Raw genomic sequence first — 25,880 nt, 5'->3', positions numbered from 1 at the left:
ACCACTAGGAAAAGCTTACCACTAGAGAAATTTGGCTTCTATTGTCTTTATTTTAACCTAGTACACTATAAAAATTGCTGTGTTTCTTTTCATTACTGTTCTCTACTACAATGAATCTGTGTTTTGCTTAAGGCTGGAGGCACTTCTACAGAACTGCTTAATTTATATTTTCAAAAATGGGGAATTGGCCCTTGTTCATGCATTCTTCATCCTAGTACCTCAGAAGTGGCACAAATATAAATCCTTCCCTCGTGATGGGTTCTATCACAAGAGTGACTTACTGGGGCACTTCCATAAATTAGAACTGTAATGTAAAAAGCAGCACTGATGTAGATTTGTCTCCACGCCTAATTAGCTTTTTTGGGGATGGTGGCTTCTGTAAATTTAGCAGTCCTGCTTTGCATTCTGGCATAAAAGAGTGAGTTAAAGATCTGGGTACAGGCCCAATTGCAGTGCAGAACTCATGCACTACATGCGAAGGTTCCATGTGCCTGGCATCTAATGGAGTTGGGAAAGGTTGCTGCCAATCAGTGTTGACAACACTAAGCTAGATAAACCCATGATGTGGCAGGATGCTTTCTATCTGTGGGTGCTTCAGACATGGAAAGAAATCATCAAGTCAGTCCATCTCAAAAAGTGTAAAGTTGTCTGTAATGTCAAGAATCCCAAAACTGACTTTCACATAGTATGAGGATAAAGTCCTTTTAACATTCTGATTTTCATCTTGCAAGAGTTTATTGATTTTTTAAATTGAACTATTAACAGGAAGATTCAGCATACTGTACAAATGTTCTCTTTCTCTCCCCCGCTCCCCAATTCTAGTTACGGTGTATTTGCATTGTCATTTGATTCCTTTCTTGTTTGTTTGCATGGTATTGTTGGCTGATTTCCAGTGGCTTGGTTTTGAACGAGAGAAAGAGATGTTCCTCACCTGCCAGTTTCTTGTGTTTAAAAACAATAACCACACACAGACACAACAAAATCCAATTTGCTTAGTCACTTGTGAATAGTAGTTTTTAAAGAAGAGAGTAAATATATGAAAATAAAAAGTCTTAGGTCATAACTTTTCAGTTGGGTAACTGAGTAGGTTTGTGTCTCAAGTAAAATCTGAAGCCTACTCAGATGTTTAAAAAGTTGTGGTAATTTTAGTATGTTTTAGCATTTTAACTTTTATATGATTTTAAATATGGTTGTAGATTTTTATTTATTTTCTTGTTTTACTGTTTTTTAAAGTGCTTTGAGGATTTTTATAATCAAGCAGTGTATAAATTTTATGAAATAAATAAATATGAGCAAAGTGTTCTCAAGTTATCACTCTTTCTTTCTGTTCCCCTGCAGTCTTTTAATAGGTCAGTTTTACAGGCCTGAGTGAGGCAACTGCCTTGGGTGGCAAATCTGAGTCATGTTTTCAGTCAAGATTGTCCATTACTCATTTCCCCCATCATTTGGATTTTCTATTTTAGGTGCCAATATATTTGGGTCAGATCTGTATACCGTCATACCTCAGGTTGTGAACACTGCGGGTTGCGCGTTTTCAGGTTACGGACTGCGCCAAACCTGGAAGTAACGGAACAGGTTACTTTCGGGTTTCGGCGCTTGCGCTTGCGCAGAAACACCGAATTGCATCATGCGCGTGCGCAGATGCGGTGCTGCGGGTTGCGAACATGCCTCCCTCACGGATCACATTCGCAGCCCGAGGTATGACTGTATAATTGTGAATCGTGTTAATTATGGTGATTAGAGCCAAAGATTTCAGAGTGAGACACATGAAAAATGTCGGAGTGAGTTCACCACCATTCACTTTAAGCTTTTCTGGACAGTTCTAGGGCCGGTAAGGTTTATTTTTTATGTTCATCAGTCCTTAGGGATAACCTCACATTTCTCTAAATACGTGGAAGTTGAGTAAAGAACTCTGTGAATAGAGACAAACATGTGGCTTTAAGGAGTCACTAAGGGCAATGTGGGGGACGCGGGTGGTGTGGGGGACGCGGGTGGCGCTGTGGGCTAAAGCCTCAGCGCCTAGGGCTTGCCGATCGAAAGGTCGGCGGTTCGAATCCCCGCGGCGGGGTGCGCTCCCGCTGCTCGGTCCCAGCGCCTGCCCACCTAGCAGTTCGAAAGCACCCCCGGGGGCAAGTAGATAAATAGGTACCGCTTACCAGCGGGAAGGTAAACGGCGTTCCGTGTGCGGCTCTGGCTCGCCAGAGCAGCGTTGTCACGCTGGCCACGTGACCCGGAAGTGTCTGCGGACAGCGCTGGCCCCCGGCCAATAGATGTGAGATGGGCGCACAAACCCCAGAGTCTGTCAAGACTGGCCCGTTCGGGCAGGGGTACCTTTACCTTTACCTTTAAGGGCAATGTAAAAAGGTAGCAGAGATCCCCTGAAACTGAAAGCACTGAGATGCCCAAATATTGTAGAGTATTTTCCTGGTTAGCCTGTGATTTCTAAGGCATAAATTCAAACTGTTTCTTTAGAATCTCGTTGGTGAAACTGAACTAAATGCCAACTAATATCTTGCTTTTTTTTTTTGTAACCTAGTTCATATTTTGATTCCCTTAAAATGAAAAGGTTGTTTCCCTTCAACTATTTTTGATTATTTGTTTAGTAATTTGTCTCTTGACTTTGTAAACATTATTCACAAGGCCAGGGTCTGTTATGGATACTATCTGAATGGATGTATAATAATCCTCAGAGGTGATATTCATTATTATCTTGAGAAGAATAATTGACTAATTTGAAGGCACAGGGAAAACTGAGGATAAACCATGGCTTTGCTTGCTATATTTGGATTCCTAGTGAGTTGTGAAGAGAGTCACGCACAGGGGGAAAAATGAAATACAAACAGCAACATGATAGACAGGACAGGATCCTGCCCTGTTAATAACCCCGCTGGTTTGGATTAACCAAATGGGTTTCTCATCTCAATATGTGGCGAGGCCTACTCTTTTGCTGAAGCCTGCTGTGCATTCTCACGCTTTGCCCCTCAATCCCCTTGCTTTGGAAGTTCAGCTTCAGTTGCTTCAGGGTGTGAATGTTGTGCATCTCAGCTTCCCTTTGCCCATTTGGCCTGAACTCAATTTTTAGACGCTCAAGCAGATGCTATCTTAATTTTGATTTAATAAAAGGTGGAACGGTTTCTAAACCCATAGTTTTGTCCAGTAAAGCTTATCTGAAACTGTAATTAAGTGTGCAGTGAAAGAGCTTTTCTTTTTCTATTTTTTAAAAAAAGAAGACTGTCAGATTACTTCAGACCCTCAGAAAAAAATATTAAGTTGCTAGCTTCATTAGTAATTAAATGTCCAATTACTGTATTTAATGTTTCTGCTTTGCTGAACTCTACAACTGCATTCATAAACAGCCCTAAGGAGGGCGTCTAATCTGTGCCATTGTTCTTCAAGTGGTTTGCACATGCAGAAAAAGAAAAGCGAAATCAACTCGACATATATAATATGGAAAGAAAGGGTGGGCAGGAGGGGCTGGGAAGGAAAGAGGAAATCAAACCAGTGTTCCTCCCTCACCAAGCTTAGGACTCTTGCCAAAACCCACAGAGAGCCCCTCAGGCCCCTCTCAAGCATCCAAATGTAATTTTCCACCCAGACAACACTCTCTCTTCTTCGTGTTCATTTTTCTTTTAAACTGAATGAATAGCAGAAACAAGAGGGAATGTTATAATAAAAGAGTAAAGTAACAACAAACAGCCTTGGTGTGAGTGGTGGTGGGATGACCATGTATACAGCTCAGAATTTAAGCAGATATACAAGATAAATGAAGGTAAGGGGAATTGTAATCAAAATTGTTGGGGCCCACTGTGTGTGTTTGCTGGCGAATGTTTTCTGCGAAGTAGAGCAGGAGTAATTTATGAATATTCACTTGAGCTGAAATTAAATTCATTAAAGGGAGGGGCCCTGTTGAGGCCCAATTCACCCTCTGTCTTTTGTTTAGTTATGGCAACAGAAAGAGCTTCTTTGTGAATGTGTGAGCATGAGGGAGCATGTGCACGCATGTGAGTTGTGGCAGGGAAACATACTCTGGATGATTTGGAGACTGTGACAGAGAGGTTCACCCTGATGACCAAGCGCAAAAAGTGAGGCCAGTTCAATTTCTAAAGGAAGATAGTCCCTCACACTAAGTTCTCTTTTATTGATTTTGCCAGCTTTATTTTGTGTTGGCAAAAGCAAAGCTTCTTCTTTGAGTTGGGTATGTGTCTGTGTGTTTTCAAGATTTATTCAGTTTATGGTGGCCAGGTGATTTACCTTCTCAGTAACCTGGGACTACAGAGATGGAGTGGAAAGAAAGCTCTTGGCCATCTGGTGAAAAGGGCAAATAAGGCTCTGGTGCATTAGCAGGTCTGCCTTTTGCCCCTTTATGTCTCAGACACCTTGGAAGGCTCTCTCCTACCTCTCAAAACTGAGAACGATACAATTGCATGAGAGGCAACCCTGCACAGTGGAAGAAGATAAAGGAACTGGCAACTGTCTAAATAAATATGTCTTTAATTTGAAGCAAAAGTCTATTGAGTCAGAAATAGCTACATACCAGTTTGGCTGAAATAATTACCACATTCTATATTTCAGTTTTGGCTGCTGAATACAACTCCTCTTGCTCAAGGATAAAAATTGGGCCTGCTCTGCAGATGGCAGCCCCCCTGTAGAGGGATAGTTTCCTTAATATCAAGCCAATCAAAGAATCATTCAAGCCCTTTGTCATATGAGCATGGGTGGCTTCGAGTAAGGAGATCAGAGTCTTTACTGACTGCTTTCCCCCTTAGCATATTACCAAGTTCCTGTGAGCATGCTAGACAAAGGCTTCCCAGACAATGGACTGGTGATAGCTTCTCCTGCTTGTCTGGTGTGAACAATATCACAATATCAATCTTTCGTTTCCCAGAAAGACAGACATTCTATCGGGTAGGCAACCTAAATCCTGGGGGCCTGATGCAGCCCAATTACCTTCTCAATCTGGCCCGCAGATGATCGGGAATCAGCGTGTTTTTACATGAGTAGAATGTGTCCTTTTATTTAAAATGCATCTCTGGGTTATTTGTGTGGCCTGCCTGGTGTTTTTACATGAGCAGAATGTGTGCTTTTATTAAAAATGCCTTTCTGGGTTATTTGTGGGGCATAGGAATTCATTCATTTCTCCCCCCCAAAATATAGTCCGGCCCACCACATGGTCTGAGGGATGGTGGACTAGCCCATGGCTGAAAAAGGTTGCTGATCCCAGCATTATATGAATGTGTCAAGTACCGAAGTGTTACCATTCACCAATTTCTCTCTCTCCCCCACCCCCCCTCTCTCTCACACACTCAGTTTCTGTAACTGGATCCCCAAAAAGTATTTGCCTGAGTCTACTTAGAGGAATAACAAAATAAGACTTTGAAACAAAATGTTTGCTGAAATATTTTATTCTGTGTTGAACCATAGGCAAAGCATGTGTAGGTTGTTTAATTAAGTACATATTTAAAGCATAAAAAGTGCATGTTGCGTTCAAATTAATTTAAGTTCTCATCCTTTATATTTCTGTTCAGCAATATTTTATGCCTTAGGGAGTAATCCTCCCCCCCCCATGTTGATGTGGGTTGTGGGGTCTAGAGCTGGCGCAGGGGGAAAACGAGATAGCTGCCCACCCAGGTAGGGCTTCAGATGTGGTGATGGCTCTCCCAGCAAATTCTCTGGGCGGGATTAGGATTGCTCTGCCATCCATTTTAACATTCAATTACAGCTCCTTTCTTTAAGGAGGTGAAAACAGCAAATCTGCCTACACCCAGGATTTCTTTTCTGTTTGGTGAAAAATACAATTAAAAACAAAAAAGTCGGGGAGGACAGATGCACTCTTAATTTGGAGGTCCACAATCATTAGACACAGTCCTTCCCATGTTGTATATGCACATTGGTTAGTCTAACTCTCACTGTTTAAAATGAATATTGTAACCTCATTCAAATTTTAGTTTCTGTATCTTAAAAAAATTCAATTTGTTAATCAGCTTTAATCAAGATTGGAGGGACTACATCCCCTTGGAGTTGGTTTAGAATGTACATGTTCAAAGCAGAAGCTTTATTGAAAAAGAAGAAGAATAGCAGTCTCTCCCTGGCTGATGGCTTCCATCACCTAAGGGTGATGGGAATTGTAGTACAAAACAACTGGTGGGCACCAGGTTGGAGCCAGAGGAGACTGCTGTAGATAAATGCTTGACACTGCATCAACAGTGTTTGCTAATGCTTAGAAGCCAGTGAGAGTCTTGGGGCCTTCTTTCTTTGTCTGCATACACACCATATATTTAAAGTACATTGCTTTTCCACCCCCACCCTAAAGGATTCTGGGAACTGTAGTTTGTTAAGGGTAGCAAGAACTGTAGCTCTCAGAATCCTTTTGGGGAAGCAGTGTGCTTTAAATGTGTGATGTATACGCAGGCTCCACCACTGAGCTATGGGGTCTATAGCCATTTGGACATTAGCCACATTGTGGCAAGAAAGTTTGAGTTGGCTTGAATTGCTTTGTATAAGTCATCATTCCACTAATTTTTCATGGAAATAATAGTGATGTGTTTTAATAAAGTTGCTAGGGCTGCAGGAAAAAAATACATAAGGGATGCAATGCTCTTTACATTAAAGGCATGATAAAACTGCAGACCAATTCAATTGGTGCATGCAATTGTATTTGTACCCTTTGATATTCTCTAGCAAGAAAGATTTATGATGGTATGCCATCAACACAGTCAACTCCTCTCACTCGATCACTGCTGCCTGATGTAGTTTCTACCAGAGCATATATGTGAATACATTAATTCCAGAGGTTTTCAATTAACACCAACGTTGTGGGGCTTACTTGGGTAAATGAACTTTTACTTATTCCCTTTATGTAGTTTCTAATGTTGTTTTATTGTGGGTTGTAAAGTTTTAAGAGTGGGTGCTTGTTCCTTTTTATTTTGGCTTCCAAAATGTCATGCAGTGATTTTAAATAACTTGTGTGTTATATATATTGTATAGTGGGGTTGTGAAAGACTCCTGCCCCAAAGCCTGGGAAACCATGGCTTGTCAGTGTAGACAATACTGAGCTAGATGGACTAGCGGTCTGACTCAGCACATGGCAACTTCCCCAGTCTGACGTCTGCTGTGATTAAGGGATGAAGCCAGCTTGAGAAGTCTGCTGCTATTATTAGTTCCTCATTTCCATATTGTGGATCGGATTGAAGGATGGGTTCCATTTTCAGGAAGGAGGCTAGATTTCCCCTCCCCATTTCTGGATTCAGGTGTCTTACTTTGCATTGTGGTATACTGAAAAAGATGCAGTGCACTAGAAAGCAGAGCAAGCTCTGGACAAAACTATATATTGCTTTGCAGTGCTTTGTGTGACTAAATTGTAGCATCACAGAGGAAAGCTGTCATTGCTGGCTTACCATGGGAGGATGGGTTCAGCTTCCAAAGCTGTAAAAGGCACATCTCAAGCAAGTTTTACCAAGCAATCTATTACAGTTTGCTACAAGGTATGGCAGCATGGAAGGAATGATCTCAGAGCCTGTTGATAACTTTTGCAGTCCATGCAACAGTATGTAACAAGTCTGGTGATAAAACATTAGCTGGTTTACAAAATGGCCAGTGTCTCAGAAGAACAAAATGTAGGAGCAAAAGTGTTCTTTGCACTGAAAGTGGAGAAACACCCTGCTCTCAGCATTTCACAAACGAGGGCAGGGTGAGAGCCAACTCAGAGTTATGTAGGTGCAGTGGTGAAACTAATCCAGTGCTTCTGCTGGTTTTCTCACATGGCCCCAACTTCATCACTGCCCTGTTCCATCCTTGTCCTTCCCTGGTTAAGATCAACAAGACTGTTGCTGTTGAGAGGGTGATGGCTCACCACTATCTTGGTCAGCCCTGCTGAATTCATAGCAGAAGTGAGCTTTGAGCTAGGCACATGCTGCATTACTTCTCACAAGCAGCATCAAATAGCCGTTCTGGAGGCTACATGCTCCAGATAATCGACTTGAAACTTGGCTCCTATTTTCAACTTTGCAATTCAGTACCTAAAACTATTTCCTTGGAAGTCTTAGTAAAAAACCGTTTAGAAGCCCAAGTGTATAATGTCTAGTGGATCACACTTATCTACATTATTGTTGACACTCTCAAAGAGTGCCAAGAGCAGGATTTTCATATGCAGAAGCCATAATTGATTCTTCTATCTAAAGCAAGACTTACTTTCCTATGTAATTAATAATTCTGGCTTTATATTGTTTTCCACCAGTTTTTATTGTCACTCTTATTTTATATTGATTGATTGAATTTATATACCGCCCTATACCCACAAGTCTCAGAACCGTTCACAGCTGGCTTGGGTGCTACATGTAGAAAGGCACGATCAATGAATGAATGAATGAATGAATGTGACCATGTTGGACTGCCTGGGGAACTTTCCACTTGCTGATCTTGGTAGTTCCACTGCCTAGAGAAGTTTGGGGTGCTGGTGGTGCAGGTGGAGGCATTATTTGCATCATCTCCTAGATTGTGAAATTTCCTCCTCCACAGAGTGGCATTTTCTTTGTGTATTTCTCATGCTGAAAATGCATTTATTTACACTGACCTTTAACACCTGAGATACATGCTTTGATGATCCACTCTATTACTGTGATTGTAATTTATTTTGAACTGTTTTTAATATGGAATTTTAAATTGTTGTAACCCATCCTGAGACCTTAAAGTAGAGGGCGGAGAAGAAATCAAAATACGTAACAGCAATAATACTGTAGCCACTGATTCAAACCAACTTGGAAATGTACACCTATATCATACACCTAATCTTTGGCCCTACTCACAATTGCAACCAGGGTTGCCTCCCCAGTGGTTGGTTCTCTGTCCAGGTGTTCCAAGGTATAGCTAGATGGCTAGTCATCAAGGGGAGATTGTTTGTTTTTTTCCCTTGAAGGCTGCATCTCTTCTCATAACTTTTTCCTCTTCTGCCTTCTAGCCATTGGTGAGGACAGGAACTGTCTTCAAATTAGCACATTCTACTTAGCAGCGACTAATGTACTTGCACCTGCCTTTTGCATTTTGCAGTCAACAAATTTGCTAGGTAGGAAGTAAAAATAAGATGTGTGCAGTGCCTCAAGCAAAGCCCTGCCCTTCCTAGCACACTCTTGAGAGAGAAATAATGTATTTGGAGGAAAGAAGGAAATAGGAAGAGTTGTGCTTATGTGTACCTGGATGCTTAATATTTTGTTGTTGTTGTTGTTTTAAAAATATAATTGAGGAGAAAACCAGGATTTTACTTTGGCAATGATTCACCTGGGACAGGAGACAGAAAATTGGAACTGCAGTAGGTGAATGGTGACAGTTGGAGAGTATGTGATAAGACATGCCAATAAATCCCTCTGCCTGCTACAACAGATAGCGTAAGCTGGTGAATGGTGACAGTTAAGGTCAAAGAGCCCCAAATTAATATTAAAGTGTTAGTGCAAACAATTATTTTGTGTTGTACATTTGTCACCTGGAGAAGAGAGATATAACCTAAGATTTGCAACAACCTTCAGAACTTTATTTTGAATCCTAGGTTAGGAGTTCACCCTGGTTAGTGATAATAGTGGTGAATATCCATGGTTCAGGGTAGGGAACCATAGCCATGGTTGAGGATGAAGAAACCCATGTGTGAGAAGGGAGGGGCTGAGAGGGAGTTCATAATCCTAAAATCTCATACTTCATTCCAGTCATCTCTCTTAATTTGTTTAACAAGTTGGCAACTTCTGTAGTCTTGCTCTCTATTTTGTGGTATGCACACTGCTAGTGCTATCTGGGGGAAACTGAGCTGAAAGTTTACAAAATACTATTTTGTTGGGGCCATCATTTTATTCTTTTTATAGTTTAAATACTACTCAGATGTGGTTAACATGGATGCTGCTTCATAAGTAGGTGTCAGAGGGGTAGTTGTGTTAGTCTGTTGCTGCAAAAAAACAACGAAGAGTCTTGTGGTACTTTAAAAACTAACAAATTTATTCTAGCATAAACTGTCGTGAATTATAGTCCGCTGCACTGGATGCATGAAGTGTTACCCTGAGTTACAGGAAGATATACAAATGGTTGGTGAGTGGGGAGGATTCTCAGCAGTGGGGTCAGAAGGAAAATGCAGAAAGCACAAGCAGTGATAACCGTGTAATTAACAGTCCTATTCACACACACACAAAACAGTTGCTATTGATAATATAGATACCTTGGCTTTGGTAATCCAATTAACACATTTAATGTGATTTTTAAAACACATTTTGTCCAGAATCATTCCGCATGTTATAGCATCTAACCTCTTGATGAATTGTAATTCGGGAATTCCATGTTGTTGTCTTCCTGTGTTCAATGCAGTGCAGTTCCTTTGTCCAAGGATGAGGACTCTAAGGTCAGTTGCAGAGATATCTTCAGATCAGTCGCTCTGCCATGGGCATTTGCAAGGCCCCACAACTTGCCAACATCTTTACAGCACACTTGGAACACCACTTTCTCAACACCTGTCCTCAAAAGCTTTTCCTGTACTTGAGATACACCAATAACATCTTTCTCATGTGAACTCATGAACATGTGAACAATTCAGCCAAGACTTCAGTAATGCACCCCACCATAGGAGCCAACTCCTAGGGGCCAAGGTGGCTCCAGCCCCGCCCATAAAATATTTGAGGGGGCCAAACTCCCACAAAGTTGATAAGATTGCCATTCAAATGGTGTGTGTGCACTGTGTCATGTGATCGATTATGTGGGGCAGGGCTTACCTGGACCCCCAATATTTTATTCAAGTTGGCACCTCTGCACCCCACTATCAATCTGGCGCCTAGACCAGTCCACTGAAGAGGTTCATTTTCATGAACAATTATTGACACTACAGCATGTATACGTGCAACTTAACTACATGGGTGTATGCAGTAATGACACATGTGTTGCATATTGGTTCCTACATGGAAAATGTGTGGCGTGCAGGAATTAGTTACATCTGAATTGGCCTTGAGAAGGTGCAAGGATCCATGTGTTTGCCCAGTTTTTTGTCTGAAAAGCTAACCACAGGTTTATTAAATGCTTTTAAAAGCAAATATCAGATGTGTCTGGCCCTTCCTTTAATCCTCCTTCTTAAGCCAACATGCATAAAAGTGCCAGTCATATGTTCCTGTGCACTAGCCAGCATAGTAAATGGTTTTATTTATGCCTGGGGAAGTTCAGCCAAAAGATATAAATCCCATAAAAAGTACTGTATAAACTGAACCATGGAAATAATAAACTTCAAATTCATGGAATTTCTAATGTTCCGCTAATGGGTAAAAAATATGTTTAATGGCTGCTGAGTGATACTTGGCTGAAAACGTAAGACTTAAAGTTTTCTTAACTTGCCAATGATATTTCAGAGACTTTCTCTATTCCCCTGGCGTGTGAATTCCCTGCTGTTGAATGTTGGAAATACGCTTCTTATCTCCATTAGTACAATGAGCAGATAGGATTTCAAGATGTAGCTTTGTTCCATTTCCTTTGGCATTTTGTAGTTTCACCTGTCCTATTCTTTGTTATGCTTTGCACAGCATGGCCTTTAAGAATAATTAGGTTTGGGTTACAAATCCTGCTGGAAAAATTGCTTTGAAAGTTATGAGGTGAGAAAATGATAATAGAGTTGGAGCTCATGCAATCCAAGAACCCCTTAAAAGAATGAAACATATGGATAGTTTGTGTAATGCACATAGGGTATGTGGCTCTGCCTCTGCAGTTTGCAGTTATTGCAAAATGTGGCTTTGTAATAGCTCAGCAGGGGCAACTGAAGGGAGGGCTGTAGTTCAGTTTTTCATGCAGGTTTCCATGTTCAATCCTTGATTTCATTAGATAGGGCTGAGGATGACTCCTGGTTGAAACCTTGAAGAGCTGCTTTCAGTCCTAGACAAATACAGTGGCACCTCAGGTTACAGACGCTTCAGGTTACAGACGCTTCAGGTTACAGACTCCGCTAACCCAGAAAGATTACCTTGGGTTAAGAACTTTGCTTCAGGATGAGAACAGAAATCGTGCAGTGGCGGTGCAGCGGCAGCAGGAGGCCCCATTAGCTAAAATGGTGCTTCAGGTTAAGAACAGTTTCAGGTTAAGAACAGACCTACAGAGGACTTCCGGAGGCGGCGCGAAACGTGTAATGGCGGTCCTCTTTGCGCAGCAAAGAGGGGCTCCGCAGAAAAGGGTTGTTCGCTACGGCGAAGCGACGACCCATTAAGTTAAACCACGAGCAGAGCGAGCTCGTGGCCGTGGGATCCGGCGGGCACCGAGAGCGACCCCCAAAACGAAGAAGGGACCCCGTAAGGGGCTCCGGAAGCGCGGAGGGGAAGCGGTGCTGTGGATTCATCGCTCTTTCTGCGGGAGTGAAGCCGCGCAGCTGCTACCGATGAGCGCCGACCTTTCTTCCTTTACATTGGATTACAAAGTAACTACTCGTGAGTAGGATTTATTTGAGATTGGATTACAAATTCGTGAATTCGGCTGAAAGCGGGAGACGAGAAAAAGGAAGTCCGTCTCCCGGAGGTGCTTAATGATCAAAGGCAAAGAAACTGACAAGCTGGAAGCAGTACAAAAGGGCTTTTAAATGAGAGACAGCATACGTCTGGAGAAATTCGGAAATTGAAGGGAAAGGCAAGTTATCTTTATTTTTCTGTGACTGTGTCTATTTTACTTGGGGTTTCTTCTCCGCTAAAATTTTCAAAACTTTAAAGACTTGAAAATCCCTAGTCCCGGACTTTGCAGCGGGCAAAAAGTTGTGTTGTGGATACACTTACAAAGTTGAAACAGATATTTAGAGGCACTACCGGTGGATACAATTAAGCAACTGTATTTTGCACCTTTTAGGAAACTATTGTGGCAAAATTGAGAGGGCTCTGCAAGAAGGAAAAGTTCTTCTCTAAAGACATTTATTAATCTAACTAACTGTAGGAACTTTAATGGCGACGGAAACTTTGTTTCTTCTTTCATGAACTGAACAATACTCCCTCTAGTGGAGTTTGGGATTTACAATTTCCTGAGAACTGACTTTGTTTTGTCTCTCTGTGGTTTGGTGACTCACTCTGAGGCCTGTCTTTCCCATGGAACTTTGGACAGTTTGACCTTGAATCCAAAGACAGGTGTGGAATGAGTGTGGAATGAGTGGTAAACCAAAAACAAGAGCTGCGTCGAAAGCAGGGAAAGGCAAATTGGTACAAACAACTTTGGTTTCCCAGGGCCGTAGATCTTCAGTCCCTGCGGTATTACAGGCTGTACCATTACCAACAACCCCAGCTGAAGAACCAGAACAATTAACAAGTGAAGATATGGCAGCTGGGGGATCCAACATTCTTCTAGAGGAAATGCTACAACAATTTGCAATTTTGAACAAAAAAGTGGATGATCAAACTGCAAAAATTGACTTAGCCACATCTTCAATCAACAAACTTTCTGAACAGGTGGCTAAGCATTCACAAGATATTGGAAACCTAAAGGACGTTGTATCTGAAAATCGAAAATTGGCCGAGGCTGCGAATGAGAAAGTAGAAGCAGTAACTAAAGAAGTGGAGGAACTGAAAGGAGAGGTAAGGCCACTCCATAAACATATTACTGACCAGCAGGCCTATCTGTCTTTGGTGGAACTGCGAAACAGGGAAAATAATTTGAGATTACGCTCTATCCCAGAGATCGAGAAAGAGGACTTGACTGGCTTTTTGACAGAAGAATTCTCTAAATTCTGGGGTATAAACGAAGATACAGACTTTAAAATAACAACTGCATTTAGATTGGGAAGGGCGGCTGGGAAGGACAGACCTAGAGATTGTTTGATTATCTTAAGGACTAAGCAGGAGAGAGACAAGCTACTCGACCTACATTTCAATAAAGCACTTGAGATCCAGGACAGAAGAGCACAAATCTACAAGGACATACCTAAACAATTACTGGATCTAAGATCTAACTACACTGACCTAACTGGACTTTTGAGAGGCAACGGAATACCTTACAGGTGGGAGTTTCCACAAGGCCTTTCGTTCAAATACAAAGGAAAGAAGATAAAAATCAAAACGAAAGAGGATAGCCAGAAGTTCCTACACGACCACGGAGAAGACTTGCAGAAAGGAGCGGTAGCTATTTGGCCACCACCAGAGCTAGGAAAAGAGCCACCACCCTCGGATTTGGACAAAAAAGAAGACACCCAACAAGAGTAACAACAGATTGATACAGGATGTCTCTGCAGCTCTATAGTTGGAACATTAATGGCGCGAATTCCCCAGAAAAACGCAAAAGGATTTTCCATATATTAAAGAAAGAGAATTTGGACATAATTTGCTTGCAAGAAACTCATGTGACCAGGCTACACAGGAAGGTGTTAACAAATAAAAGATTAGGCCAAGAATTTATTTCATCAGATAGAGTTAAGAAGAGAGGCGTGGTGATTTACGCCAAAGAGAATCTATCACCAAAATTTTTGTTTAAAGATGAACAAGGAAGAATCCTGGCTATTGAAATTCTGATCCAAGGAGAAAAAGTTTTGATATTAGGAATCTATGCACCAAACGAGGGGAAATCAGAATTTTATAAGAAGCTGCATGAGACATTACTGGACTATCTGGACTACTCCAACATCATTATGATGGGAGATATGAATGGGGTCGTCTCTACTTTGATGGATAAGTCACAGAATCAGAATTTGACTAAAGACGGAAGACTACCAAAAACTTTCTTTGAACTAACTGACAATATGGACTTAATTGATTTATGGAGGACGAGAAACCCCCTAGGTAAAGAAGGAACATTTTTTTCTGAGGCCCACCTGTCATGGACAAGAATCGACCAAATTTGGGCAACTAGAGGGCTGGCACCTAAGACTACAAAAATAGAAATCTGCCCAAAGACTTGCTCCGACCATAACGCTTTGAAAATGGAAATGAGATTTACTACTGCCGACTCCTTCAGATGGAAAATGAATGACAACCTGTTAAGAGATCAAGAGATCGTAAAGAAGGCCCAAAAAACTCTAAAGGACTATTTTGAAATCAACTTGAATACCTCGGTGGAAAAAAGAATTATCTGGGACGCAAGTAAAGCTGTTATGAGAGGGTTTCTGATACAACAGAATACAATCAAGAAAAAACTTTGGAATAGTAAAAAAGATAAGATATTGGAGAAGATAAGTGATGGAGAGAAAAAATTAAGAGTGAATCCAAAATCAAAAGAGACTTTAAGAGAAATCAAATTTCACCAGTCACAATATGCGAAATTGATTAACCAAGAAGTGGAATGGAAAATCAAACAAATGAAACAAAGATCTTTTGAATCTGCGAACAAATGTGGGAAACTGCTCGCTTGGCAGTTGAAAAAGAGACAAAAATTAAACTACGTTACCAACTTAGAAGTTGAAGGGAAAAACTTTCAGAAACCGGGAGAAATTAGAAAGTGTTTCCAGAAATATTTTAAAAAATTGTACACACAAGAACCCGAGGAGGCAACCGAGATAGAACAATTTTTGAAAGATAATGGCCTACCAAAATTATCTCAAGAGAAGAGATCAATCTTGAATTGTAAAATAACACAACAGGAAATCGAGGATGCCATTCAGAATATGCAATTAGGCAAATCTCCGGGCCCCGATGGACTTACCTCCAAATACTACAGGACTTTAAGAGACTATTTGATGCAACCATTAATGGAGGTTTGCAACCAGATTATGGGGGGAGGGAGGGCACCAGATACGTGGAAAGAAGCATTCATCACATTGATACCTAAAGTGGAAACTGAAAAGACTCAACTTAAGAACTATCGCCCCATCTCACTCCTAAATGTGGATTACAAAATATTTGCGGATGTCTTGGCTAACAGATTTAAAAAGGTATTAAATGCAGTAATCCATAAGGACCAAGCAGGCTTTCTCCCAGGTAGACATTTGTATGATAATACCAGGAACATTATCGATATTTTGGAACTCTTACAAACAAATATTAACACCAAAGCGGTGTTAATTTTTATTGACGCGGAGAAGGCCTTTGACAACATTTCTTGGAAATTTATGAAGAAAAACTTGGAAGGGATGGGAGTGGGAAGGGGGTTTGAGAATGGAATAGAGGCAATCTATTCTGAACAAAAAGCTAAGTTGATAGTGAACAATGTGGTGACAGAAGAACTTCATATTGAAAAAGGAACACGCCAGGGGTGCCCCCTATCCCCTCTGTTGTTTATTTCAGTCCTGGAGGTTTTGCTGAAAATGATAAGGGAGGATCGGCAGGTACAAGGAATACGGGTCGGAGCGAAACAATATAAACTGAAAGCATTTGCAGATGACTTAGTTTTAACATTACAGGAGCCAGAATCTAGCACAAAAAGAGTTTTGGAATTGATTCAGAAATTTGGTCGGGTGGCGGGTTTTAAGTTGAATAAACAAAAGACTAAGGTGTTAGGGAAAAACTTGACGGTTACTGAAACAGAGGGGTTTCAGAGGGAAACAGAACTAAACATTGTTAAAAAAGTGAAATACCTGGGGGTCAATCTGTCCTCCAAGAACTTGAATTTATTTAAAGACAATTATGAAAAATGTTGGTCAGAAGTTAAAAAAGATCTAGAAATCTGGTCAAGATTGAAACTATCCTTGTTAGGCCGAATTGCAGCTATAAAAATGAACGTTTTGCCAAAAATGTTGTTTTTGTTTCAGGCTTTGCAGATCGTGGACAGAGTGGATTGTTTTGGAAAGTGGCAGAAGGATATTTCTAAATTTGTCTGGCAGGGCAAAAAGCCCCGAATAAAGTTTAAAATATTAACTGATGCAAAGGAGAGAGGGGGGTTTGCCCTGCCGGACTTAAGGTTATATTATGAAGCTGCGGCCTTCTGCTGGATGAAAGATTGGATTTTATTGGAAAATACTGATGTCCTAGATCTGGAAGGCTTTAACAATTCGTTAGGTTGGCATGCGTATTTGTGGTATGACAAGGGGAAAACACATGGAATGTTTAAAAACCATATTGTCAGAAAAGCAATATTTATGGTCTGGAAAAAATACAAAGACTTATTGGAAAGTAAAACTCCGAGGTGGATTTCACCAATAGAGGCCAAAGCTCGGAAAACATCCAATATGGAGGCATATTGGCCGAAATATTGGGAAATAATAGAAAACATTGGAGGTAATTGGAGGTTGCAGAGCTTTGAAAAATTAAAGGATAAGGTGCAAAATTGGTTACATTATGCCCAAATTAATGAGGTTTTTAAGCAAGACAAAAAAATAGGATTCCAGGTGGAAAAATCGAAACTTGAGACAGAGTTGTTAGAACCAAAGACCAAGGTAATTTCGAGAATGTACAACTTGCTGCTTAAATGGAACACTCAGGATGAAATAGTTAAAACAGCCATGATAAAATGGGCTCAAGACATTGGTTACAATATCATGTCAGAAGACTGGGAAAAGTTATGGACCACCGGTATGAAGTTTACGGCATGTAATGCCTTGAAAGAAAACATTATGAAAATGGTATACAGGTGGTACATGACCCCAGTCAAACTCGCTAAGATATACCATTTGTCTGATAATAAATGTTGGAAATGTAAAGAGGCTGAAGGGACATTCTTTCACCTCTGGTGGACGTGCCCAAGATTGAAGGCCTTTTGGGAAATGATCTATAATGAGTTAAAGAAGGTGTTTAAGTACACCTTTCCCAAGAAACCAGAGGCCTTCCTTCTGGGCATTGTCGGCCAGAAGGTGTTAAAAAAGGATAGAACTTTCTTTATGTATGCTACAACTGCAGCAAGAATTCTTATCGCCAAGTATTGGAAGACCCAAGATTTGCCCACACTGGAGGAGTGGCAGACGCAACTGATGAACTACATGGAACCGGCTGAGATGACTGCAAGAATCCGGGACCTGGGAGAAGAGGCAATGGAGGAGGATTGGAAAAAATTCAAAGACTATTTGCAAAAGTATTATAAGTTGTATGAAACATAAGATGTCGTATGATTTAGAACGTTAGCCCCAGTAATGAAGTTTAATTATTTAGGAAATTGTTAACATTCGGGAAAGAACCAAAGTTTAAATGGGTTAAATGACATCAGGTTATATTTTTAGAGTAAACGGAGAACAAGAGATTTAAACTTAAATTGCAATTGAAAATATAAAGAAAAACACGAAATAAGGGTATAATTTGCTGATGATTTTATTATCAAGAATGCACTATGCGGGAGACGTGGGGAAGTCCAATGGAAATTTGAAATAAGTTATTTAAATGGATGTTATTTTCTGTTCTTTTTTCTTTTCTTTTCTTTTATTCTGCCTTTTCTTATTTGTAATTTGGAAAAATGTAATAAAAATTATTATAAAAAAAAAAAAAGAACAGACCTACAGAATGAATTAAGTTCTTAACCCGAGGTACCACTGTACTGAGATGAACCAGCGGTTTGACTCACTAGAAGGGAGTTTCTTATGTTAACCATTATAGTCTGACTCTTACTGAAGCATGAGTAATCTAGGCATATCTCTTATTAATTCCTCTAATAATGGCATGTCTTCTCTTTTTGTTGGGAATCTGAATGAGCATGGTTGTACCATGACATTTGTTGCTTGGTTCTACTAAGCATTTATTTAGCGTCAGCTATGTGCTGCAGACACTGCTGGGATTTTGAGCTAAGAGAGTCTCAAGAACCTAGCAGCAGATAATGCCCATCGTGTCTAAGGCTGCCTTTGGCCTGACCTAGACTTAAAACCTTATTGTTTTCATTTTTATGCTGCCTTTTATAAAAACAATCTCAAGGTGCTTCATCATAAAAAAGATAAAAACACAATAACTATAACAGTAATGCAGTCAGGACAAACTCAACATGCTGGCATTAATGGCCAAGATTTTAGCAAGTGCCAACAACCAAGAGCTGTAGATCAGGAAGGCTTGGAAGTCGACTGATGTTTGCACAAATCTTTGGGAGAGCCAGACTTTAACCTTTTAGTTGGATTTCTTGCACAGAGACAGAATCTACATTTGTCTTTGTAATAGTGGCCCTCTGCAAACCATGTGATATGAAATTTTGTAAGGAAAATGGAGACTGGAGGAATCATAGAAGGAACTTTCTCTTTGATGTATGGGGCTCTGAAAGATTACTAGGCTTTGCTTTATGATTTCTGGATTTTCTCGAATAAGCTGCACCTTTCAGCCAACATATTGGGTAAAAAAAAGCTGTATTTTTAAAAGTAAGCTGTTTGCTAGCGCATAAGTAAATTCCTATATAATCAATACACCTCACAGACTATACTTAACCCCATCATCTGTATCCCTTTTATATCACAGTTGTGCTAAGCAAATGTGCAGTTTCTTCTAAACTAATGCTTATGGCTATTACTTTATAACTTTTTGCTAGCACGATTATGCTTCGGAAATGCATCGATCATTGCTTGTGCTGCTTTACCCTCTTGCTGTTCTTGGGTATACAGTAAAAGGCTTATTCTTGGTCTTTTCCTTGTCTGGATTCTGGCAATTTGTTGAGCCTTGCTGACCCTAATAGCTTGCGCCTTGCCTTCTCTCCAACCCAAGCAAAGATGCAGCAATTTGCTTAATTTTTGTGTTGTCCTGTTATTTCGCAAATTGGTCAGCCTATAAGCAAAGATAATAATAAAGGCATTATTGTCAACTTGGTCTGTTCTGTTGCTGGCATACTAATGCCATTTGTGATTTTGCTTTGCTGTATGAGTAACAATATGGGTCTGGGTATTGGCTTTTCTTGCTGCAACTTTAAAAATTTGAATATTTTAAAATAATGCTAAAAAGTAATTTTGTGGCATTTGACTGTTTACTTTCCACCCTCATTTTATACCTGGAGCTTTATGTTCTGGTGACTTTGCATCAAAGTGAATAACAGCTGGAGGCCCATTTTGACCAGGTGTTTGTGAGGTGGAGGGTGCAGGGTAGGTCCCAAAAGAAGATAAAAATACCGTTGGCTGACCATCTTAATAAAACTTAGAAAACCAGGGTGACTGTTTAATATTTAATCAGAGAAAGGTGTTCATAGTCTGGTACTGAGCAAGCCTATTGGCTTAAGTGGGAGCATGATACTTTGCACAACTCAAGGTTTTTTGAGATTTCCAGGGCCCCTAAAAGCATATTATTTTACATTTTGAATTTTAAAATTCTGTTAAACTTACAGTGTAAAAATGGAAAAGTACAGGGTAAGCTAGCAAACTTACGATATCCAACTCCCATAGATGGTGACACTATGTGTAAATGTACCTACCTATAGTTGAGCTCAGCTATTAGATATGTTTTCAGTAAATTATAATAATGTGTAGATTTGTAATAAAACCTCAAAGAAGCTGACAAAAAAATTCAATAAATCAATAAAAGACAATAAAAGACAGGTATTTTAAAAAACAAATAAAAATCAACAACAAAGAGATTAAAACACATGTAACTTCTTATGTCTGAATAGGCTTGCCTAAACAAAAATATTTTAGTAGGTGCTGGAAAGAGTACAGTGAACATGCCTGCCTGATGTCAATAGCCAGGGAGTTCCAAAGTTTAGGTGCTGCTCAAAGAATAATTTCTTAAAACTGCAGGACGAGTATTATGTGGCACCTCTACCAGTGCCAGTTCTGCAGATTTAAGTGATTGAATGGGCAAATATGGGATGAGGTGATCCCAAAAGTAAACTGGTCCCAAGCTGTTAAGGGCTTTATATATACTAACAGTAACACCTTGAACTTGGCCAGGCAGGAAATTGGCAGCCAGTGCAGAGCTCTGAGTGGAAGTATCATGTGCTGGCAAGGCCTCACTGCTGGCAGAAGCCATTCTGCAGCAATCGAAACTGCTTCTGCTTCTGCATCAAGTGTACATTAATCCAACCTGGGCAATGTTCTCTACGTTGCAGTACATGGAGACCTAGGTATATGCTTCCACTGAAGACATGATCACCATCTTGCTCAGCAGCCATTCAGTACTGGCATTGCCAACCATCTGTTTCGTGGGTTTGGACCAGGAGGAGCAGGTTTAAATCCCCACTCAGCCTTGAAACTCACTGGGTGACCTTGGGCCAGTCATCATCTCTTAGCCTCCGCTACCTCACAGGGTTGTTGTGAGGATGAAATGGGGAGGAAAACCACAAAAGCCACCTTGAGCTCCTTGGAAGATAAAGGTGGTATATAAATGTAATAAATAAGAAATAAGAAATAAATAGAGATTGATATAGATGTAGATTTTTAACGTAATCTGCAAAGGCCCTAATAATAATAATATTTTCTGCAATTTAGTAACAGAAAAAGACAGGGCAATCTAAACTGGCCACCTTATATAGAGTCACTTTGCCTATAGAACAACCATGTTCATTTTTGTTCCTGATAGTAAAACCACGTTGGCCCCTGCGGCCAGGGATCAGACAGGGCTCTGCTGTGTCCCTGATCCAATTTTAAAGGTTGTTGTGATTTAAGTTTGGCATGGCCCTGGAAGCTTAGCTTAATTTTTAAAGCGCCCAATGTGAATAATTCCCCTTTGAATACAGATAGAAAGAAGGGATATTGATTTAAAGCTTTAAAGCGGGTGGTTATGGATTTAAAGAAAGGAAAGAAAGGCAGGGGGAGCTTTAATGTTGGAAGAGCTGGCAGCCTAAGTATTTGTCTTTTGCAAAGAGGTTTTTTGCTGAGCACTGTGTAAGGGTGAGGGAAATTGCAATTGTGTTTGAAGTCTGGTTAGCTGGCAGCTGGAAGCCAGCTGTGGGGGCACTCCCTGAATTGTGGTTTTCCCATTCACATAGAAATGTTTGATATAAACTCACAGGCTTCCATGTAAGTGAAGTTAAGTGAATTATGTTGGCTTCCTGCAGGGAGACTATAGAGTTGCTCCAGGTTTCTGAACCCTTCTTGTTAGCCTAATCCAAAGAGTCTGAATGAAATGAAGCATAGGAGTAAGGGAGTGGGAGAAATTAGATTTGTTTTCAGGCCTGTCCTGGCTGCACCTTTGTGCTCAAAGTGGTATTAGTGGAAAAGGCATTAGAGCAGCAGGCTTAGTTCAGGGCAACTGGAAGGACAGTTCAGAGGTTACTAAAGTCCTGCCCAGTAGCTTGTGGGAAAGCTGCAGCATTTTTCAGCGTAGGAGTTGGTCTGTCAGCAAACTGGTGAGATGACTCTGTAACCCCAGCTTTCTGAATTACAGAGGTGCTTGTATTAACTCCTTGTTCTGGTAAAGCTGTGGTCATATATACTTGATGCGAAAAGAAGAGGCAGCACCTTTGCAGTACATTCTGTTGCAAGAAATAAATCCTATTGAATTCAGTGGAGCTTACTCCTGAATTAGGATTGCTGCCCTGGATATGATGTCTTCCCTTGTAAATCTTCCAGACTGATTCCATTACACAGCAAATTGTAAGGGGGAAATAAGTCCATTTTCATTCCTACTTCTGGATCAATGGCCATGATCCAATGAACTGTGAAAAGATGTTTGATGATCTCAAGGGGTTTTACAGCTGAATTCTATGAATGCCTATTGAAAAAGAAGGCTTACGCCTCCTTGGTAAGTACGCATAGGATTGCACCTTTGCCTTATTTTGTGAAACAGCAGTTCCCCAGCTGTATGCTACATTGCAGACTGACAACAATAAATCTGAAACATTGTGACAAGGCAAAGATGCTGTTTTAAAAAAGTCAAATTCTACTAGGGTAACAGAAGGCATTTATTTCAGCCTAGGTAAAAGCCTCTGCCATTGTTGTTGAATAGTGCAGTGATCATTGTGGAACGCTGAAGATAATGTTTTGCAGTATACCGGTACATATTTTTAAACATACCTAAAAGCTATCAAACACATTGGATTTTCAGTCCTGTTTTCAGATTTCTTTTTACTACTTGTTTATGGATTACAATACTGTAAGTCCTTATACTGTTTCCTGCTTTGGTTGCAATACTGTGTTGTCATTTTTTTGTAGCAGTAACTGAACTGTGGCCATCCTGTAAAAAAACATTATTCTACTTGGACCTTTCTGAGAAGGTTCATCCCTTTCCTGTCATTCAGATTTTGCAAATTGCCTGCGATGTATTGTCTTCCCAGCTGAATTTATGGGTTGGAAGCATAAAAAGCTAGTGTTTCAGATTGTCAGTTTTGCGATTTAAAACAAAAGTTTAATGGTTTTGAGGACTAGGAGCTTCTCATCTCAATAGGTCTAATGCCGGAGCCGGTTTTAATACAGAGTTCCCACTTGGCCTTGAGGAAGACCCATAGCTCAGTGGTACAGCATTTGCTTTGCATGCAGAAGGGCTCAGGTTTATCCCTGATATTTCCACACAGAATCATAGATTTAAAGAGTTTGAAGGGATCCTGAGAGTCATCTAGTTCAGCTCCCTACAATTGAGGCATAAGACTGGGAAAGTCTTATTTCTGAACGAATAAGAGCTATTTCTCGTCAGTGTAAACCAGCTTTCCTCAAACTGGTACCCTCTAGATGTTTTGGACTTTAGCTCCCATCATCAAACCATGATGGTTGGCGCTGATGGGAATTGTAGTCCAAAACATGTGGAGGGCACCTGTTTGGGGAAGGCTAGTGTAGGCAATAGCTTACTGTTTCAATAGCTTAATGTTGAGCCAGCTGGGCAGGAACTGCAATATTCTCTTCTACTTCTTGGTAGGATGGGGAAATGCTTGTTGCTTCTATCACCCAGTGGTGGAAGAGTACGTAGCCTCCCCCTTCTGAGTGATGAGGTTCTATTCTTTATTTGCTACTGGAGTAAATAGTGAATAGAGCTTCCCATTTTACAGCAAAATGCTTAAATAAACTTCCTTTGTATGAAATTAATGCTAGATAAAGCTTCCCATTAGTTTAAGCCAGAGATTTTTCAACCTTTTTGGGTCCACGGCTCCCTTAACCAACTACATGCTTTCCATGGCACCCCTGTGGGGCTCAGGAGCCCAGTTATGTCACCCCTTGCCTTCAACAAACAGCTGCACAAACCTTTGGGAGACAGAGATGAGAGAGGGCCTCAGAGGAGGGAGAGAAGGAAAGAGGGACAGAGGCCAGTGTTGCCCATGGCACCCTGACCATCATTCAAAGCACCCCAGGATGCTGCGGCACAATTGTTGAAAACCACTGGTTTAAGACTTAAAATTTAAGGAAATTAGTCAGCAAGAACAAGGAAAATATTGTCACAGGATAGCACATTGTTAATAAAACAATATTTACTGCTGGGAAAACTATTCCGGGGGTTGCCAGCAAGATGCCCAGGGTTGCATATGTGCCCACAGAAGCCTTCCCTGGTGCACGCGAGGCCACCTCTCCTTCAATTAAAGTAGACTTGAAGGAAGCATTCTATTGTAACCCATAGAATAGGCTGCAGGGAAGGGAGAGAGAGAGAGAGGCCCACAACACTTTGTTCGGTTTGCTAATCAGCTCATGAGCCCAAAAAAGTTGGTGGTCTGTTCTTCAATCTCTTATCATACATTTGTTTAAATGGTGACACCGTGTGTATATTATGCCCATGGGGTTGGAAAATAAGGCCAGAAAGACCCTCATACAAATAACAGCAACAGCATGGCTCAAACTTAATAAGATTAACAAAATCTATTTCCCTGCTGGACTGAATTAGGGTACCATATGCTTAAATATATCTAATTGCCCAACCTGATGCATATGTGATGGATGTATAGAAAACATATTCTAAGCCTGCTGTCGCTTCTAAAATGCATCAATAGTGTGGTTTTCCAAAAGTGAACATCTCACATTTTTTATTTTTTTTAAATATGAAGTTGGAAACCAAGAGTTAGAAATGGCAAATCTCTCATTCCTCTCCTAAAAATTTGTGCTGACATATTACCTTAAAACACCAGAGTTAACATCCCTGCAGTGTTGGAGTAACCTAATGCTTTTGACGTAGCACTCTGAATGCTTCTTCCAAACACTTATTTGCTGGTGCAGCAAGTTCTAGGATTCCGCTTAAGACAACTTTTCTGTTATAGAACCTTATGAGTTCTGGACCATGCTGAATGAAATCTGAGTTCAGGCAAAATCCGCCTGTCTTGAGATTTCCTGCCTTCATTTTAAAAGAATTTGCAGACTATACTAGACATAACCTCAGGCCACCTACCCCATTTGTTCCGAACAAGGAAAGTACAGGCTGAGGAAGATTGAGAAAAGAAAGAAGGTTTTCAGCCAGGGTATACAGTAGTCCTGTTCTGTATTTCCCCGCTCCCCAATTCTGCACAATGCCATCTCTTTCAACAAGTCTTTTTGTTATTATAGTCATTGGTGTTGAAAACCACTCTCTTAAACTGCAATCCTACATTCAGTTTCTTGGGCTTAAGTGACATTGAACTCAATGGACTGGCTTTTGAGCAGACATGTGTAGGATTCATTTATACTTCAAGTGAGGTCAAATTGTGCGGACACACTGATGTGAATGCTGTATTGGCTCCAGCAGTGTGTCTGTGCTTCACTGCCAATCTGCTTTTCACCTCACCATCCAGGTAAACTATAGTACAGCTGGGGTGGGGTGGCAGCTCTGCCCCACAACACTGGCCGCTACTGAAAACAATTCCTGAAAAACAAAGATTGCAATTTGTTTTAATTTGCATAAGTACATAATTGTGAAGGTTTTTAGTTCTGCTTACATACATGTGAATGAAGCCTGTAGCAAAGGAATTGTTAATTTCAAATCAGTATGTCAAATTCAGCTCCTTTATGCCTTCTTAGGGTTATCAAGTCACAGTGGTGCAGCAACAGTGGTAGCCATAACTGACAAAACTTGCCCTTTTGAGGCAAAGGAAGGGAATATTTGTCTAAATTCTAGTTCAAACGGCCTCATGATCCATTGCCTCCTTGTCTCTCAGCCCTTAGCCTTCCAGCCTTCTCAGTTTGCCCATCTTGTGTTACCAGGCCCAATGTGAAATTTGGCCTCTGCCCAGTGCCTCTATTTTTTCAGCTCCATTTGTCTAGTACCCAA

General features: G+C 40.6%; 1 protein-coding gene across 2 annotated transcripts in view; it reads left to right on the top strand.

Moving 5' to 3' along the window:
- Window positions 1–25,880, top strand: part of ZSWIM5 (zinc finger SWIM-type containing 5) — a 121,104-nt gene that overhangs the window by 27,013 nt on the left and 68,211 nt on the right. The window contains exon 1 of one of the 2 annotated variants that reach the window (XM_082228827.1): window positions 22,418–22,466. The exons of the other annotated variant lie outside the window; for it this stretch is intronic. Within the exon in view, the coding sequence (XP_082084953.1) occupies window positions 22,433–22,466 (34 nt within the window). The 5' untranslated portion in view covers window positions 22,418–22,432. Of the gene's footprint in view, window positions 1–22,417; window positions 22,467–25,880 lie in introns of those variants that run through there. 2 annotated transcript variants of the gene reach the window in all.

This window comes from Podarcis vaucheri (assembly GCF_965113315.1).
Source record: "Podarcis vaucheri genome assembly, chromosome: 6".
NCBI lineage: Eukaryota > Metazoa > Chordata > Lepidosauria > Squamata > Lacertidae > Podarcis > Podarcis vaucheri.
Note: the sequence above shows the minus strand (reverse complement) of the source record. Positions and strands in the feature narration are given on the sequence as shown.